Genomic DNA, 17551 nt, shown 5'->3' on the forward strand with positions numbered 1-17551 from the left:
ACCAGTGATGTATCCACCCTGGCTTTGGGGTGCCTCATTGTCTCCCTTCTTCTGTTTGTCTGTGTATTCTTTCGCTATCCCTATCGCCGCTGGATCTCCCCTCCTCGTGAACCAAACACTCGTGAACAACACAACTATGTCGAGGCAAGACCCCGACACATAGTGACCTAAAGTATGCAACAGAATAAAATGTTACCGGGTCCTGTGCCATTTCACAAATATTAAAAACTAGTGTATGGGTCACATAGCCACTCCTCCTAGGTTTCTCTCTTCTTCAGGGATTCTCTGGGATATTGAGAAGGAGACGATAACCCTTAGGCATTTGTGCAGTACTGTTTCAGCACTGACAGTGTTAAATGCTGTGATCATCCCCATAAGGTAGAATATTAAGGTAAGAAAAGGCAGCTTCTTTCAGCTATCATCAGTATAAGGGCTTTGGAAATGCCTTCAGAGGCTATGTCACTTAGAAGGCAAAACCAAGGGCTTGCTGCTATTTCTTATTTTTTTTTCTTCCCTTTTCTCCTCCCCAAGGTGAACTAAACCCTGGGTTGGACTGGTTCCAAAACCTCCTAGGAGTACCTGAAGCATTGCCTCAAATGAGTATAAAGGAAAACATACCCTTCCTCCACGGTGACTGAGTTCATGAGAAGACAATTGGTGATAGACACTCTGTCTCTTATGACACAGGATGAGCCAATGACCGAGTGCTTAATGGATGACTTCTCTCCAACCTGTGTATCTGACCCAATGAGACTATCAACTCCAACCTGCAAATGAGAAATATAAGGCCTTGTCATTCATCTCAACCAGCTGAAAACTAACCCCCCAGATCTCTTGAACTGGAGTTTAATGTAATCTTTCCCTGGAGACACTTCAATAAACAGGACCATCAGTATTTCTCAGGGTCATAAAGAAATAACTTGTGGAAACACAGCACCTCAGAGACCAACTCAAATCTATATTAAAGCATCAGAACTCGACCAAATGAAGATAAAGATACTTGATAATATGAAAAAGTGTAAATTGCTACAATTTGATGAACTAGAACTTTACTTATGGATGAAGTTGTTCAAAATTCCAACTGAAATGGGATTATTCATATCAAGGAACAAGCTTGTTTCCTCATTGTTCTAGGTTGATAAGGATGAGCAATATAGAGACATAAGCTATAAAAAATGGGGAGCTATAAAGGCACACAGTGGCTGGCTTACAAGCTTCTATGAGTGTGCTTAGTTTCAGAATGAGGGGGGAAGGGTAGAATGTCCACTGAATAGTTTTCTTCTTTTTCAGATGGATCTGGTGAAAGGGAATGCAGGATGATGTGGATAAAAGATTTTATGATTTAATTGTGAGTAACTGTTAGCAGGATTAATTATGATAGTCACAACTGTAATTGTAGAAGATGTATACCTAAAAGGGGGGAGCAGTTAATCTTTCATTTCAGGAACAGATGATCCCAGGAAAATCAAGTAGGAAGAACATGAGTGGAGTATGAGATCCTACCTAGAAATGCAGCGACAGCAGATACGGTGGCAGAAGCGATGGCATGGAGAGATAGAGCAGCTTTGGGCTCTAGGCCCATGGACTAAGGCTGTGTAAATGTGGGGGCAGGAGGCTGGCTTGCAGAATGTGCCCTGTGGACACTTAAATGAACATATATTTTTTTCTTTTGTATGTGTACATCAAATATTTTGCTTTGTTCATTTGTGAAATATAAGATGTAAAAGGGAAATCACAGAGAGGAAGTAGGATAACTGTTGTTGCAGTTGCAGGGAGGGGATTGTAGTCATTGAGATGAAACAAAGTATATAATTTGTTGAATGTAAAGCTGATGATCTTGTCTATTAACCTTCACTCAATTCACAATAAAGAGTTAAAAAAAAATTTTGTATTGACGCATGGGTACTCCCTTGCCAACAAAATAGACATATATGTAAACATTCATGTACTTGTGTGCATGTTGTTGTTGTTGTTATGTGCCATGGAGTCGGTTCCGACTCACAGCGACTATGTAAAGGGTTTCCGAGGCTGTAAATCTTTACGGGAGCAGAAAGCCTCATCTTTCTCCCACGGAACAGCTGGTAGTTTCAAACTGCTGACTTTGAGATTAGCAGTCCGATTCGTAACCACCACGCTACCAGAGCTCCTTACTTGTGTGCATAGATGTACATAAAATCAACTGCTCTCTTGAAGACACTATTCAAACCAGGGTAAGAAGAGGGACAGACATTGACAACTCCTATATCTACATCTAGCGTAGTGGTTACAGATCAGGCTGCTAACCTCACCGTCAGCAGTATGAACTACCAGCTGTTCTGTCGGAGAAAGGTGAAGCTTTCCACTCCCGTAAAGATTTACTGCCTCAGAAACCCTGAACAGGGTCGCTATGAGTTGGCACGGCACATAACAACAACAAACAATGTATCTACAGCTCAACAGCATTTTGTACAAGCTGACTTCTTGAATACCTACCCTAGAGGGCGAAAGAACCAGAACCGAGCTGGGATTTCTCTGGGTCTTGAGAGTCCCATTTCAGCTTCTCAAGGATAAAGCAACACTCCTGAAGACTGTCCCATGCCTGCCTTGCCCTCATTAGTACTTACCAAATGTTTGTTGACAATCTGGGCTGATGAATGGACCAGTGATTCTTCTGGACAAAGAACAGGCAGCAATTTTGGTACCTGAAGGAAAGAAGGTTGGTCACTAAAGCAAGATCAAAAACATACCTGAAAGCCCTTTGGATAGAATCCAGTATCTAGTTGTCAGCCATAGGTTCTTGTCTGGGTGAGTAGGGCAGGAAGATGCAGCATTTACCATGATTATTCCAGTTTTTCCAAGTGACTTTGTCTTTACTTTCCAAGCCTAAAGCTCTCTTCCCTAAAGGTGATACCAAATCCCTCAATAAGGTCGAGGTGGGACAAGTCTCTGAGATACCCAGCCAGGCAGTCTTCTTGACTAAGGAAGCCTGATCAGGTCAAGGTGTACCCTGAGTCTAGATCACAGTCATTTAAGGTTTATGCTCACCTGTTGGACCACCGTAGCCAACTATAAGGAGAGGGTGGGAGCAATGTTTGACAAAGTCCAGGAACAGGAAAGACTCTGAAATGAGTCTCATGTACTGTGTCAGCCAAAAGAAAATGTTAAAGGGGAAGTTTACGCTCTCCAGTGAAAGAATATGGAAAATGGTAAGGGGGCTTTGGCTATTGACCCATGTACAATGTACTTAACTGTGATTCTCTAGCATAGGCAGAATGCTGGTCAAAGCACAGTGTGTGGGGACCACATTAGCTGAAGGAGGTCTTGCCAGCACGGGTACACTGACAATATGAAGGTTATTGCTCCAGTTCCAATCCCTAGGATCTCCTTTATTACACTCCAGTGAAGTTCTTCCAGTTCTTTCTGCTGTATAGCTGCTGCAGGAGAATTCACTAGCCCTATGCTATATTCAGGAGCTCTGGTAGCGTAGTGGTTACGAATTGGGCTGCGAACCTTAAGGTCAGCGGTTCAAAACTACCAGCCGCTCCGCGGGAGAAAGATGAGGCTTTCTACTCCCGTAAAGATTTACACCCTCGGAAACCCTGTACAGGGTCACTATGGGTCGGAATCGACTCGACGGCACTTAACAACAACACAACATGCTATATTCATGAACCTGCTTTCAGACTGCATAACCAACTCTAGTTATAACATTGAGAAAATAGAACTATTATGGACTGAACTGTGTCATAAATCCTAACCTCTATGCCTGTGATTACAATTCCCTTTGCAAATAGCTTGTTTTCACTATGCAAATCAGGCAGGACATCTTGAGTCAATCGCTTTTAATATATAAGAAATTACAAAAACATACTAGGAAGCAGAGATAAGGGGAAGTGAGAAGCCAGCCCATATGAATATTGTCTAGAAGCAGAAGCTTAGAAGAGACAGGGATTTTCCCACAGAGCAGACACAGACAGAATCTTCCATTAGAGTCACTACCCTGAATTCAAACTTCTAGCCTCCTCAACCAAGAGAAAATAAGTTTGTTTGTGATAAAGGCATCCAATTGTGGTATCTGTCATAGTTGTTGTTATTAGGTACCACTGAGTCAGAACTGACTCATAGTGAACCTATGTACAACAAAACACTGTCCAGTCCTGCACCAATCTCACAATTGTTGCTACATTTGAAACCACTGTGCTGCCACTGTGCCAATCCATTTCATTGGAGTCTTCCTCTTTTTCTCTGATGCTCCATTTTACCAAACATGATATCCTTCTCTAGGAATTGGTCCCTCCTGATAGTATGTTCAAAGTATGAGAGTCAATGTCTGACCATCCTAGCTTCCAAGGAGCACTCTGGCTGTACTTCTTTCAACACAGACTGGTTTGTTTTGTTGGCAGTCCACAGTACTTTTAATATTCTCATCCTACACCATAACCCAAATGTATCAATTCTTCAACAGTCTTCCTTATTCACTGTCCAACATTCACCTATATTAGTAAGATGTTATTGAAAATACTATGGCTTGGGTTAGGTGCACCTTAATTCTCTAACTGACATCTTTGCACTTCAAGACTTTAAAGAGGTCTTGTGCAGCAGATTTGCCTAATGTTAATACGTCATTTGATTTCTTGACTACTGCTTCCATGAGTGCTGATGGTTGATTGGAGCGAATGAAGTCTCTGACAACTTCAATCTTTTCTCCAATTATATGGATGTTATTTATTTGTCCATTAGTGAGGATTTTTCTTTTCTTTACAATGAGGTGTAAGCCATACCAAAGGCTGTTGTTTTTGATCTTCATCAGCAAGTATTTTAAGTCCTTTTGGCTTTCAGCAAGCGAGATTGTATCACCTACATTTCTCAGGTTGTTAATGAGTCTTCTTCCAATCCTGATGCCACATTTTTCTTCATATAATCCAGCTCCTCAGATTATTTGTTCAGCATACAAATTGAATAGGTATGGTGAAAGAATACAACCGTGGAGCACAACTTTCCTAATTTTAAACCATTCAGTGTTTTCTTGTTCTGTTAGAACAACTGCGTCTAGGTCTATGTACAGGTTCTTCATGAGCACAGTCAAGTGTTCCGGAATACTCAATTCTCCACAATGTTGTCCATAGTTCATCATGATCCACACAAATGTCAATAAAGCACAGGTAAACATTGTACTAGTATCTCTGTTTTCAGACAAGACCAATCTGACGTCCGCAATGATATCCCTCATTCCGTGCCTTCTTCTGAATCCAGCCTGAACTTCTGGAACTTCTCTGTCAATGTATGGCTGCAGTTGTTTTTTAATTATCTTAGTGAAATTTTATTTGCATGTGGTATTAATAATAATGTCCACTGATTTCCGCATTCCAATGGGTCACCTCTCTTTGGAATGGGCACAAATATGGATTTCTTCCAGTTAGTTGGTGAGGTAGCTCTCGTCCCAATTTCTTGGCCATAGATGAATTACTGCACTACAGTGCTGCATCAGTTTGTTGAAAGATTTCAATCTGTAGTCCACCAGATTCCAGAACCTTGTTCTTTGCCAGTGCCTTCCAAAGCACCTTGTATGTTGTTGGGGACCGTGATCACTGAGATGTTGAGGCCCTGTGTCATGGACGAAAATCCTACACAATGGCTCCACTCAGGATGGCTAGCCAGGGACCCTGAGGGCCCAAGGAAGTAACCTCCAGATGTCCCGGGTTCATTGGCTTTTACGAACTCACTGTTGGGCTAGCTCTGTATAATTTTCTTTAGTCCTATTATTCATTCTATGCTTCGAACTCCAGTAATTGTAGCTTCTGAGAAAATGGTTTATGTGCCTCTTTTAATGTCTCCACTGTGTTGGCAGTGCTTAAGGTTCTGGGAACAAAATCTCTCTGAGGAACAAACTCTGGCCACCTGGCAAGCATGGCAAAACTATTCTATATCAAGTTATTCAGTTATGCTTGGTATTTACTTAATACATGAGCTCTTAGTATCCATGTACAGTATTAATATTAAACCAAAAACCTCTCCTAAAGCAGAGGCTATAAAAAGTTCCAAAGGCAAATTTGCTGAGAGACTCTTGAGAAAATTCCCCGAAGGAATTCACCCAAAGTAGATTGGCAACTTCCGGGGTATTGTTCAAGAAATAATAGCGAGAGCCTTCTCAAATCATCCCCAGGTGCAAACTATTAACCTAGGCGTCCTCCTTCCTCCTGCAAGCCTCAGCCAGGTAGCTGAAACAGCTGGACTCCTTCCAGACCTTTTGAATCCTTTTCTCACTGAAGATTAGGTGCTATACGTATGTTAATTAGCCTTGAGAAACCTTGATGCCTTGGGATTTGAACCTAAAAAGTAATTTATAACAATTTGCTTGAATTTCTAGAAAATTAAGGATGTTAGATTATCAAGACAATTTGTGATGTATGTTTTAGAATTTGTTCCTATAAATCATGGTGTCCTGTTTTAAACGATTAATCACATTTCATTTCTGTACCCTGTCTTAATAATCCCCTTCTGCCTTTGTGTAAAGCCCCTCCCTGAAATAAAAAGGGGGCGCAGACTGAAGCCCACATGCATTATTACCTGCAGGGCTGGCTGTGTGTTACTGCCTGCAGGGGCCACGATGCCTGTAGTCCAGGGTCTGCCTGCCAGTTTTGCATCCACTCTAGTTTTGGGGTGTCTCTTTGTCTCTCTCGTTGCGTCTTTGTGTGTACTTTTTTTCTGTCTCTGTCGCCGCCAGATCTCCCTACTTCATGAACTGAACTCCCCTGTTGAGGCCGGTCCCCGACAGTATGTCTTTTGTCAGTATCATTGGCTCCTGATCATATGCTACATCTTGAAATGGTTGAACATCAACCATTTCTTTTTGATACAGTGACTCTGTGTAATCCTTCCATCTTCTTTTGAAGCTTTCTGCATCATTCAATATTTTATTTAATAGAATCCTTCAATATTGCAGGTTGTGGCTTGAATTTTTCCTCAGTTCCCTCAGCTTGTTAAATGCTGAGCATGTCCTTCCATTCTGGTTTTCTAACTTCAGAATTTTGCACATTTCATTATAATATTTGACTTTGTCTTCTTGAGCTGCCTTTTGAAATTTTTATTCAGGTCTTTTACTTCCTCATTTCTTCCATTTGCTTTAGCATCTCTACACTGGAAAGCAAGTTTCATAGTCCCTTCTTATATCCTTTTGATCTTGTCTTTCTTTCTTGTCTTCTTAATGACCTTTTGCTTTCTTCCTATCTGACATTCTTCATGTCATCCCACAACTCTTCTGGTCTTCAGTCTTTAGTGTTTAATGCATCAAATCTGCTCATCAGATGATGACTAAATTCAGGTGGGATATATTCAAGGTCATATTTTGACTCTTTTGGACTTGATTTAATTTTCTTCAGCTTCTGCTTGAACTTTCACATGAGCAACTGATGGTCTGTTCCAGTCTGTCAATCTGATTTCTGAGTATTCCATCATCCATGTGCCTATTTCTATGTTGTTTAAAATAGGTATTTGTAATGAAGAAGTCATTAGCCTTAGATCTCTAGCATTGTTTCTATCACCAAGGCCATATTTTCCAACTACTGATCCTTCCTCTTTGTTTCCAACCTTTGCATTCTAATCACCAATAGTTATCAATACATCATGATTACATGTTTGGTCAATTTCATACTGAAGAAGCAGGTAGAATTCTTCAGTTTCAACATCACTGACTTTAGTAGTTGGTACGTAAATCTAATTATTAGTGGTATTAACTAAGTGTTTCTTGTTGTTGTTGTTAAGTGCCGTTGAGTTGGTTCAGACCCATAGCGACCCTGTATAGGGTTTCTGAAAAGCTATTACTGAGTTTGAACTGCCAATCTTGTAATTCAAAGAGACTTTGCAGTCCAACACATTAACCCATAAAGCCACACCAGGACCCCGGTCTTCTTTGTAGGCATATGGAGATTATGCTATCACAGACAGCATTTGACTTCAAGACAGATCTTGATCTGCTGCACAGGAACTTTTTAAAGTATTGAAGAGCAGAGACGTCAGCTTGAAGACTAAGGTGCGCCTGACCCAGGCCATTGTGTTTTCAATAGCCTCATATGGATGCGAGAGCTGGACAGTGAATAAGGAGGATCGTAGAAGAATTGATGCTTTTGAATTGTGGTGTTGGAGGAGAATACTGAAAGTGCCATGGACTGCCAAAAGAACCAATAGATCTGTTTTGGAAGAAGTGCAACCAGAGTGCTCCTTGGAGGCCAGGATGGCTAAGCTTCGTCTCTCCTACTGTGGACATATTGTCCGGAGGAAACAATCGTTGGAGAAGAATGTCATGCTGGGTAGGGTGGAGGGTCAGAGAAAAAGAGGAAGACCTCTAACGAGATGGATTGGCCAGGTGGCATCATTGATGGACTCAAGTGTGGCAGCGGTAGTGAGGCTGGCCCAGGATCGGACATTGTTTCATTCTGCTGTGCATGGGGTCACTATGAGTCGGTTCCGACTAGATGGCACCTGACAACAACAACAACAACAATGAGAATTCAAAAGAAAATGATGAACATGTGACTGGACAATGGAGGAAGGGCAATACTTTTTATGCATGCGGCAAAGCACTTGTCTGAATTATGTTCAAATTTTTGGTGGAAAATAGAACTTGCAAGTAATAGAATTGGATAATTGACTGATGAGATGTTTTAGGGAGATTTTAAAGGTGGGGCCACATGGGTTTTCATTGCCATGAGAAAGAAAAGAGATGGACTTAAAAATGAACTGTGCAAAATTAAAACAGAACTTTAAGATTTGGAAAATTCTATTGCACAAACTAAGGACACATGTTCTAGGATGTTCATCAAGGATGTGGCTAAACAAGCTTTTGTTTAAAAAAAAAAAAAACTAAGCCTGTAACTGATAGATCTAACCAACTACCACAGCAGAAAACCCATCAGCTTAGACTGAAGGGGTCAGAGACAGGACAAAAGGAAAGAAAATTGTCTGCCCCTTGGTATTCTACAGGCAATAAATAGTACAAAGGAGTATTATATGTTGTTCTTCAAGGAAAAAAAAAAGGACCATCCATAGAACAGCTCAGAGATCAGCAAAACTGTTGGAAGGTGTGTAGTGTTGGAAGGTGTGTAGTGTGGGAAGCACAATTTCAGAGGGGATGGCCATAGTTCTCCTGGATCTAAAAGGTGAGGCCACAGCCTACTAGGTGTCAAAGACTCAGTTCTTCTCCAATTCAGTTCTGGAGTGTGCCAAGGGGATGGGGTGACTCCCAAAGCTGAAGGTGGTAGAAATGCCATGCCCAGGCTGTCTAGAGCTGAGGGGGTGGGGGTCACCATTCAGATAGACTAGGCCACCCAAAGTCTAAGGAAGCTTCTTAGTTGAGGCTATTTTTGTTGTTAGGTGCCATCAAGAATGAAATACTTGCGGGTCCTGTGCCATCCTCACAACTGTTACTAAGTTTGAGCCCATTGTTACAGTCACTGTGTTAACTCTCCTTGAAGCTCTTCCTCTCTTTTGCTGACCCTCTACCTAGGGCGAGTTTTATTTAAGTGGAAACCAAAGCTAGTTCCATGTTTACCAGGACCTCCTTAGATAAGCATAGGATTAGTTGTGATTTGGAGTCCTGGTGTGGCGCTGTGGGTTAATGCGCTGGTCTACAAAGGCCTTTGAACCACAAGATTGGTGGTACAAGCTCACCAGCTGCTCCTCGGAAATCCTATATAGGGTTGCTATGGGTTAGAATCGACTAGACGGTACTTAACAATAACAGTTGTGATTTATTATATATGTCCTGGCTTAGATGCCCTTGGATTTGAGGGTTTTTTTTATCCTCTGTGGGGCTAGGGCTATATCTACCATATGATGTGGATCCTGAAGATTCCTGGGCTAGAATTTTTTCCAGGGACTCTATTCCAATTTTTAAGTTCCCTGGTGGCATAATGGGTAAAGCACTTGACTGCTAATGAAAAGGTTGGTGGTATCAGTTCACCAGAAGCTCTGTGGAAGAAAGATGAGGTAGTCTCCTTCTGTTAAGATTTACAGTCTCAGAAACTCTATGGAGCAGTTCTATTCTGCTCTGTTGGGTCACTATGAGTCACAATCGACTCAATGGCATTGAGAGAAAGAGACCCCCAACTTTCAGCACATCTTCTCCCCTTCACCCCAAGCCTGCACCTGCGATGTCAGTATTCACACAGTACTAACAGAAATAATGTCAACAGCTAATCCTTTCATTATCTCATCTGTGGAATCCTTTAGTCATGTATCTCCTCATATTCTCACCTCAATCCTTTACTGCTCTGTGTTTCCTTTATCTGGTGCCATTGTCCTTCCTCACAAAACCTTCCTCTTGTGCTCACTTCACAATAAAAAGCTTCCCTAAATCCTCAGCCTCTTCACTCTCATTTTTACCCTTTGCCTTCACTAAAACCTGGCTTGCCTTTTGGGGCTGCATTCCCTGAAAATCTCTTCAATAAAAACTACTAATCACCACATTTCATAAACTTTAGGGTCAAAAAGGTTAGCAAGACTGCACTGCCTAATGCTATTTCCAGTTAATCCTTCTCTCATACAGGAGTTCTTTCCTTGCAGCTTTGCCATTTAGCTGCTCTATATGCTGTTCCTCTTTGTTGCTGTCATTACTGACCTAGTTATTCTTTCTTTGATCAAAAATGACAGATTGTACCTTTTGCTTTTTCCCCTTTTTATCCTCTCACCTCTACTTTCATAATCATATGATTACAATCATTTCTCTCCTGGATTGTTGAGACAGCCTCTTAACTAGTCTCTCTTCTTTAAAATGCTTCAAGGATCCTCCTTTAACTGTAGGATAAAATCAGTGATTCCTTAGAATGGCATACAACACTAGTTGTGATCTGGCCCACACTTATTTCTGCAGCTGCCTCTTTCCTGTCAGGCCCCTCCTCTCTGTGTTGCAGTCATCAACATTTCTTCAGTTTTCAGACTGACCCATGCTTTCTCTTTGCTCATGCAATTTTCTTTACCCAGAACATTTTTCTCCCTTCTTCGCCTGGCTAGCTCCTACTTACTCTTCAAAACTCAGTTCAATTTCACCTTCTTAGCAAAGCCTCTGTGTCTACTTACCTCATCACAGTAATGACTACACAATATTTATCTGCTTGTCTATCAAGTAAATGCTATAGATAACCCCATGTTGAGTGACACAGGAGAAAATGGCTGAACCCAGAAGCCAGTAGTTAGCATTCCTGAAGATCTAAATCTTTTCTTGAAGCCAGTGAGGCCCTGTCTTTATGGACCAGGTCCTTCACTGCTCCATTTGCTGCACAGGTCTCCCCTGATAACGCCAGAAGCCTAATTCAGTCATGAGAATGAGAGGGATTCATAACAAGGTACTGAATACTTAGTGAAGAACTAAGACAAAAGGCTCAGTCTGTTTCTGGGGCAGAAATTCCAGTGATTCCTCTTCTAAACCCCCTCTTCTCACCTGCTTGTTTGCTTCCATGTATAGTCCCAGGGTGCTCACTCGGGAGCAGAGGCCCTCTTTCATGATGTGGACATAGCAGCGCACCTGCAATCTGGACAAGTCTTCCCATCTCTTTCCTCGACAGGCATTCCAGCAGGCATCGTATGGAGCAAAGGTTGATGTATTGGTCTTTTTTATAAAACTGTAAATATCTTTAGAATAACACCCAAACCGAGAAAATGCGTTAAAGAAATGACAGAAGGTCTGTAGACTCAGTAAAGAAGAGAGTAGTCTACAACTCTCCCCTTGGAACTCATCTATGCAACATGGCTCCTGGGGAAATTCACTAACATCTGAAAGATCAAGTCAAATTAAAAAGGGGTAATGCTCTTTCCTGTATGTTTGAAGTATCATGATTTTTGTGTGTGTGTGTTTTAAAAAAGAAAAGGTCCTGAGAGCTAGTTTGACCCACAGTCATGTACCACTAGGGAAAATAAAAAAGATAACTTGTTAAATCATAAAACAAGCCGAAGTTTTAGTGACCAGCATGTTGACTTCGTGCTGCTAGGCTCTATTGTATGTCTTGTAGCTGTGCTATGACAGAGCATAGGATACTTGAGTCCTAATTTTTCAACCCTTACAACAATCCTCTGAGATCTTTTTTTCTATGATAAGAAGACTAAGTAACCTGCCTAAGGTCAGAGCTATTAAGAGGAGGAATCAGATTAGACAAACCAAGGTTTGTCAAATGCCAAAATCTGAACTCTTAACCAATGTACTATATAATACCTTTATTTATTTATTTGATAAAAAATTTTGGAAGTGGATCGGGGCTAAGTACATGTGAGCAAATAACAGACCTCCCCTTACATCCTGGAATGAGAGTTAGATTGGCTTTAGGTTGGACTATAACTATTTGCTCTTTTACTTCCGTCCCCTTCACAGAGGGGATAAATTTAATCAGGAGCGGGACTGCCTAGAGAGTGGAGAATTGACAAGTGGCAGGCAGAGTTTAAAGTCAAAATATTCTATTAAGAAACCATAGCCAATACCACCAGTGCTGTGAACTTAACAGTAGGGCTGAAGGCAAGATTAGTCTGTTCTTGAACATGGTGAAAGGATCTGCTTGACTGAGAAAGCTTACCCAGAGCCCAGGGAGTAGAGGCAGCTAGTCTCTGCCTTTTAGGCTAAACAAAGTCTGCTGCCTTGAGACAGGCATCTTGGGTTGGGCTAAGCAGCCCAGCTACCCTCTTTTTCTCTTACCATACCAACTTGAGCACTGACCTAAGGACTTCAGCTCTTTTTTCTTTAGATCTTCCTCTTTTTCCTCTTGCCCCTGTTGTGAAGAAGCTGAGTAGAACTGCTTTCTCACTAGATATGGAATCAGTTCACTCCGGATAGAAGTGATTGACCTAGGGAGAAAACGAGGCCAAATATAAGAAAAGCATCTGGTTCCTACTGGAATCAAAAGCTCTGAGCATCTAAGTAAAAGTCAAATAAATTCCTGTCCATCATGTCACCTGGGAACTGGGCAGAGATTAAAAGTGGTATGAATTTGACAGTTCTGGAGAAGTAGAGGATCCAAGCTCTCTTTATTAGCTTCAGGCTGGAATGGGAGGATAGTGTACTAAACCTGAGAACCCTTTCCTCCCGCCACCCTTACATCCCAGCACCCGGTTCTAGGCAGAAAATAGTCTTCTTCACAAAATTCTATCTATGTGGTGTGTGTATGTATGTGCACATGCAAGCATGTATTTTAATATAGTGTCTTGAGTATCCATTGGCAATAACCACATGAAAAGGTAGAAAGCTCTAGTCTTTTGAATAAAGCTGTGATTTTCTTTACTACTGTTAATGGTCTGCAATGTAAAATAAGCTAACACCTTGTGAATCCAACATGATTTAATGACATCTGTTAAACTGTTTGATCACTGTATTCTACCCATATGTTTGCTACAAATCTTTATCATTCAAATGGAACCAAATATAGTTGCTCTTAAGTGCCACTGAAAATATAGTAGTCAAGGATAAAACAATAAGATTTAACCAACTGGAATAAAATATATAGAAAGGACTTGTCAGAATTTCCTCTTCTTAGCTAAGATTAGGAGTGTCAGACCCTTTCCTAGGTGCCTGAGGTTCTATTGATGATGGAACATCAAAATCCAAAGGTTTTTGATTTTGCTGAAAACTAGAAAACAGTAAATGGCTTATTTGCTGGTCTGTGTGTTGGTGAGTAGGGAATGATGGAGGGTGACCAGCCTTGGGCCAAGAGAGGAATTAGTAGGTAGCTCTCAGGTGTCTAGAGTTGAAAGACCACTCCCCTCCCCCCACCCCACCCAGGAAAATATCTTGTTCTCTTAGCTACTTCATAATTGGAGCAAATCTGTCTTAAGACGATTTGCAGTGCAGTGACAGGGGAACACACATTATTTATCCCATTATAGAATGATTTATTTAAAGTTCACACTTTTCTTGGGGACTATTCATACTCCAATTAAGAGAATAATTATGAAGTAAATTGAAGAAAGCACATGAAAATGGAACGCAAAATGTGAACGTTAAATAGAACAGGGACAGGTGTAGGTCTCTTCTTAACTGAGTCTTTAAATATTTTTCAAATTTTATAATATTTGCTACATAAAATCATATATACAAACTAGATATTAAAATTTTTATTATTATTATGATGAGTCATGATCAAATAGACATCTGAGAACACAACATCTAACTTGTGAACTAGACCATAACCAAAATCATTAAAGTGAATTGCACATTCCACCTGGTCATTTCTCTACTTCCCTCCACTACTTTGAATTTATTATTCTCTGTTTTTAAAAGTAAGTTTAGTGCCATAATTCAACACTTTGAGGGAATGCATCATTGTTCCTGGGAGTTCAGGACCATAGTTTCAGTTAGGTCACCTGGCATAACATAATTCACAAAGACAATGTTTTACAACCTACTTTGGTGACTAGGGACTAGAGTCTTAAAAATGAGTAGCCAGCTAAGGTGCAACTATTAGTCTCTTTCCATCCAGTGGAAAGAAAAGTAATAAAAACTGAAGATGCATGGAAATAATTAGTCCAATGGACTAATGAGCCACATGAACATCCTGAGACCACAAGAAATAGATGGTGCCTAGCTACTATATCAACGTCTCTGAAAGGGATCACAATAGAAAAGTCCTGGATCAAGTCGGAGAAAAGAGTGGGACAAAATTCAACATCATAAAAAAGGCTAGACTTACTAGTTAAATGGAAACTGGTGGAACTTCTGGGACTATGGCCCTTAGTCACCCACACTTCAGGTCTGGAAATGAACTCACCCCTCATTGTTCAATTTTTAGCCAAACAATAATATTAGTGAGATACACATTCCTTAGAATAATTAACCATTGGAGATCAAAATGGCAGCATTTACTCAAGGACAAAGTTCAGACGGGTTAGGAAAGAAGGAGGAATGGAAACAGGAACATAGGGAGGAAGAAGTAGGATAAGCAATGTTACACTGTAGGAATTGTAATCAACGATATCAAACAAAATGTGTAATAACTGTTGAACGGAAAACATGATCAGCTCTATAACCCTTCATTCAATTTACAATGAAAGTAAAACAAGAAACAAACAAACATGCTGTTTGTTGTTAAAACCTAGTGAGCTTGAAAACAACTCTTGGTGACTGTATGGTGGTGGTTGGTGGCTATGTACTGTGGAGTTGAATGTGACTCATAGTGACACTGTATATGGTTTCTGAAGCTGTAAATCTTTATGGGAGCAGAAAGCCTCACCTTTTTTCTGCAGGATGGCTGATAGTTTTGAACTGCTGACCCTGAGGTTAGTTAGCAGCTCAACTCGTAACTACTAAGCTACCAGAGCTCTTTTAGTGACTCTGTATAGGGAGAAAGATGAGGCTTTCTGATCCCATAAAGATTTATAGCCTCAGAAACCCTGTTCAGGGTCGCTGTGGGTCGGAGCTGACTCTATGGCACTTAACAACAACAACATAGGGTTTGTAAATCTTCCAGGGAACAGAAAGCCTTATCTTTCTCCTATGAAGCAACTAATGGGCTTGAACCGCTGACCTTGTGGTTCGTAACCCAGTGCATATTCTACAGAGCCACCGCTCTCCAAACAAATACATTGTTTTTGTTTATGTCACGGTAAGTCGGTTCCTGACCCCATGTAGGGTTTTCGAGGAGTGGCTGGTGGGTATGAATTATCAACCTTGCGGTTATCAGTCCAGTGCTTATCCTACATTGCCACACCAGGTTATAAAATTGCATTTCAGTATTGCTTTATTTATTTTTGATTAACAATAACTGATACACTTTTCCTAATTTATCAGCCACTAAATTTTCTCTTTTATAAAATAATCACAAGTCTTTTTTGCTAATTTTTCTATTGGGATTGATTTGAAGTTCTTTATTTATCTTCATGGAGTCCTGGTATGGTGCTATAGAATAAGAACTGGACCACATGGTTGGAGGGTCAAACTTACCAGCTGCTCCTATACAGGGTTGCTATGAGTAGGAACCAACTTGTGGCACTAACAACAACATATACCTTTATACTAATCCTTTGTTAGTGTTGTAAATTTCTACTAAGTGGTTTGTGGATTACCTTTTCACTTTATGAAGTCTTTTGACAAATACAAATTCTTAAGAGTGTATTTGTTTTTTATAAAGTTTAATTTTCCAATTAAATTTTATAAAAAAATTTCTTCATTATTTAAGTTTTTAAAACATATGGGATTGTTTTTTATGTAAGGAATGAGATAGGAATAAAATTACATCTGTTTGTCTTATCATATATTTAAAAGTCCTTTTCCTCAGAGATCACTGTCATATAATAGGTTTCCTGTTGCATGTGATGTGAGTCTATTCTGGGCAACTCTGTAGTGTACTAATGGTCAATAATTCTATCTCTGCTCCAATACCAGTGTTTTAATTACTATAACCTTAAAATAGATCTTGCTTTCTATAAGGAAAGTTTTGCCAATTTATTCTTCTTTAGTAGTGCCTTGATTATCCTGGGGCCTTTGGTTTTCCATATAAATTTTATAATCAGTATATCAGAGTCTTCAAAAACTTGGTATGGGGTATCGTAGAAGACGAGGAATGACAAGGGTCACACTCTGATGACCCATGATGTGACTAACACAGGTACTTGTGGCTACACTCAGGCATGTATCATTATGACAGCATGAAGCTGGCCTCTCTCCAGAGCCAGATAAGAGCAAAAGCAACTAGGGAACACATTCAACTTACTTGGCTTCCGCCTTCAAAGAGAACCACAAAGAGAGGAATAAAATGGAGATGTTGCCTGTGAATTGCCACGTGAGTAAATTCTTGAGATTCTACTAACAGTAAAGGTATTCATGAAAAAATAACAACAACTTTGATGGGACTTTGATTGAACTCATAAATTAATTTGGTCAGTATCTATGAGTCGTTCTGTTCATGTGCCTAGTCATTTCTCCATTTATGTTCTCTTCAGTTTCTTTAAAAGCATTTCTCCATAAAGACCTGGCAAACCTATTAATTTTATGTGTCTTATATTTTTTGTTGCTATTTTAAATGGTGTTTTTTAAACAACTATTTTCTTGTTGTTGGTCTATTGAAATGTAATTTTGTGTTTTGACCATATAGCCAATTATCTAACTAAACAATCCTATTAATTCTAATAACATATCTGTAGACCCTGACAATCATGTCAACTATTTTAAAATACAGTTTTCCCATTTCAACCCCTATATCTTTTATTCTTTTTCCATTGTTTTACGGTATTGGTTAAGACCTTTAATACAATGCTGAACAGAAGCACTACAGCAACCATTCTTACTTGTTCTAGAATTTAAAGGGAATTCTTCCACTGTCTTATCATTTATAATAATGATAGTTGTAGATTTTTAAAACAGATATCTTTATAAAATGAAGAAACTTCTCAATATGACTTATGACTTTTATGAATAAATTTTAAGTCTAAGAAAAAAAGAGAGAAAAGAAACTTAGCTTCTATGGTACTACTTTCCTGATTGGATTCAAACTTTCTGCATATTTACAATCCAATATGATGACTATTATTTCATAGTCTAACCTACATTATTTCTTGTTCCACAGTCTCTTCTGAATCCAGCTTGAACCTCTGGAAGTTCTCT

General features: G+C 39.9%; 1 protein-coding gene across 1 annotated transcript in view; it reads right to left on the reverse strand.

The window, feature by feature from the left end:
- Positions 1–17551, reverse strand: part of EIF2B3 (eukaryotic translation initiation factor 2B, subunit 3 gamma, 58kDa) — a 233225-nt gene that overhangs the window by 60943 nt on the left and 154731 nt on the right. Inside the window, exons 6-9 of the mRNA XM_006839846.1 lie at positions 12677–12804; positions 11414–11604; positions 2604–2681; positions 619–767 (exon numbers count right to left, since the gene is read on the reverse strand). Coding sequence (XP_006839909.1) covers positions 619–767; positions 2604–2681; positions 11414–11604; positions 12677–12804 — 546 coding nt within the window. The remainder of the gene's footprint in view (positions 1–618; positions 768–2603; positions 2682–11413; positions 11605–12676; positions 12805–17551) is intronic.

Source organism: Chrysochloris asiatica, unplaced genomic scaffold (genome assembly GCF_000296735.1).
Source record: "Chrysochloris asiatica unplaced genomic scaffold, ChrAsi1.0 scaffold00026, whole genome shotgun sequence".
NCBI classification, from domain to species: Eukaryota; Metazoa; Chordata; class Mammalia; order Afrosoricida; family Chrysochloridae; genus Chrysochloris; species Chrysochloris asiatica.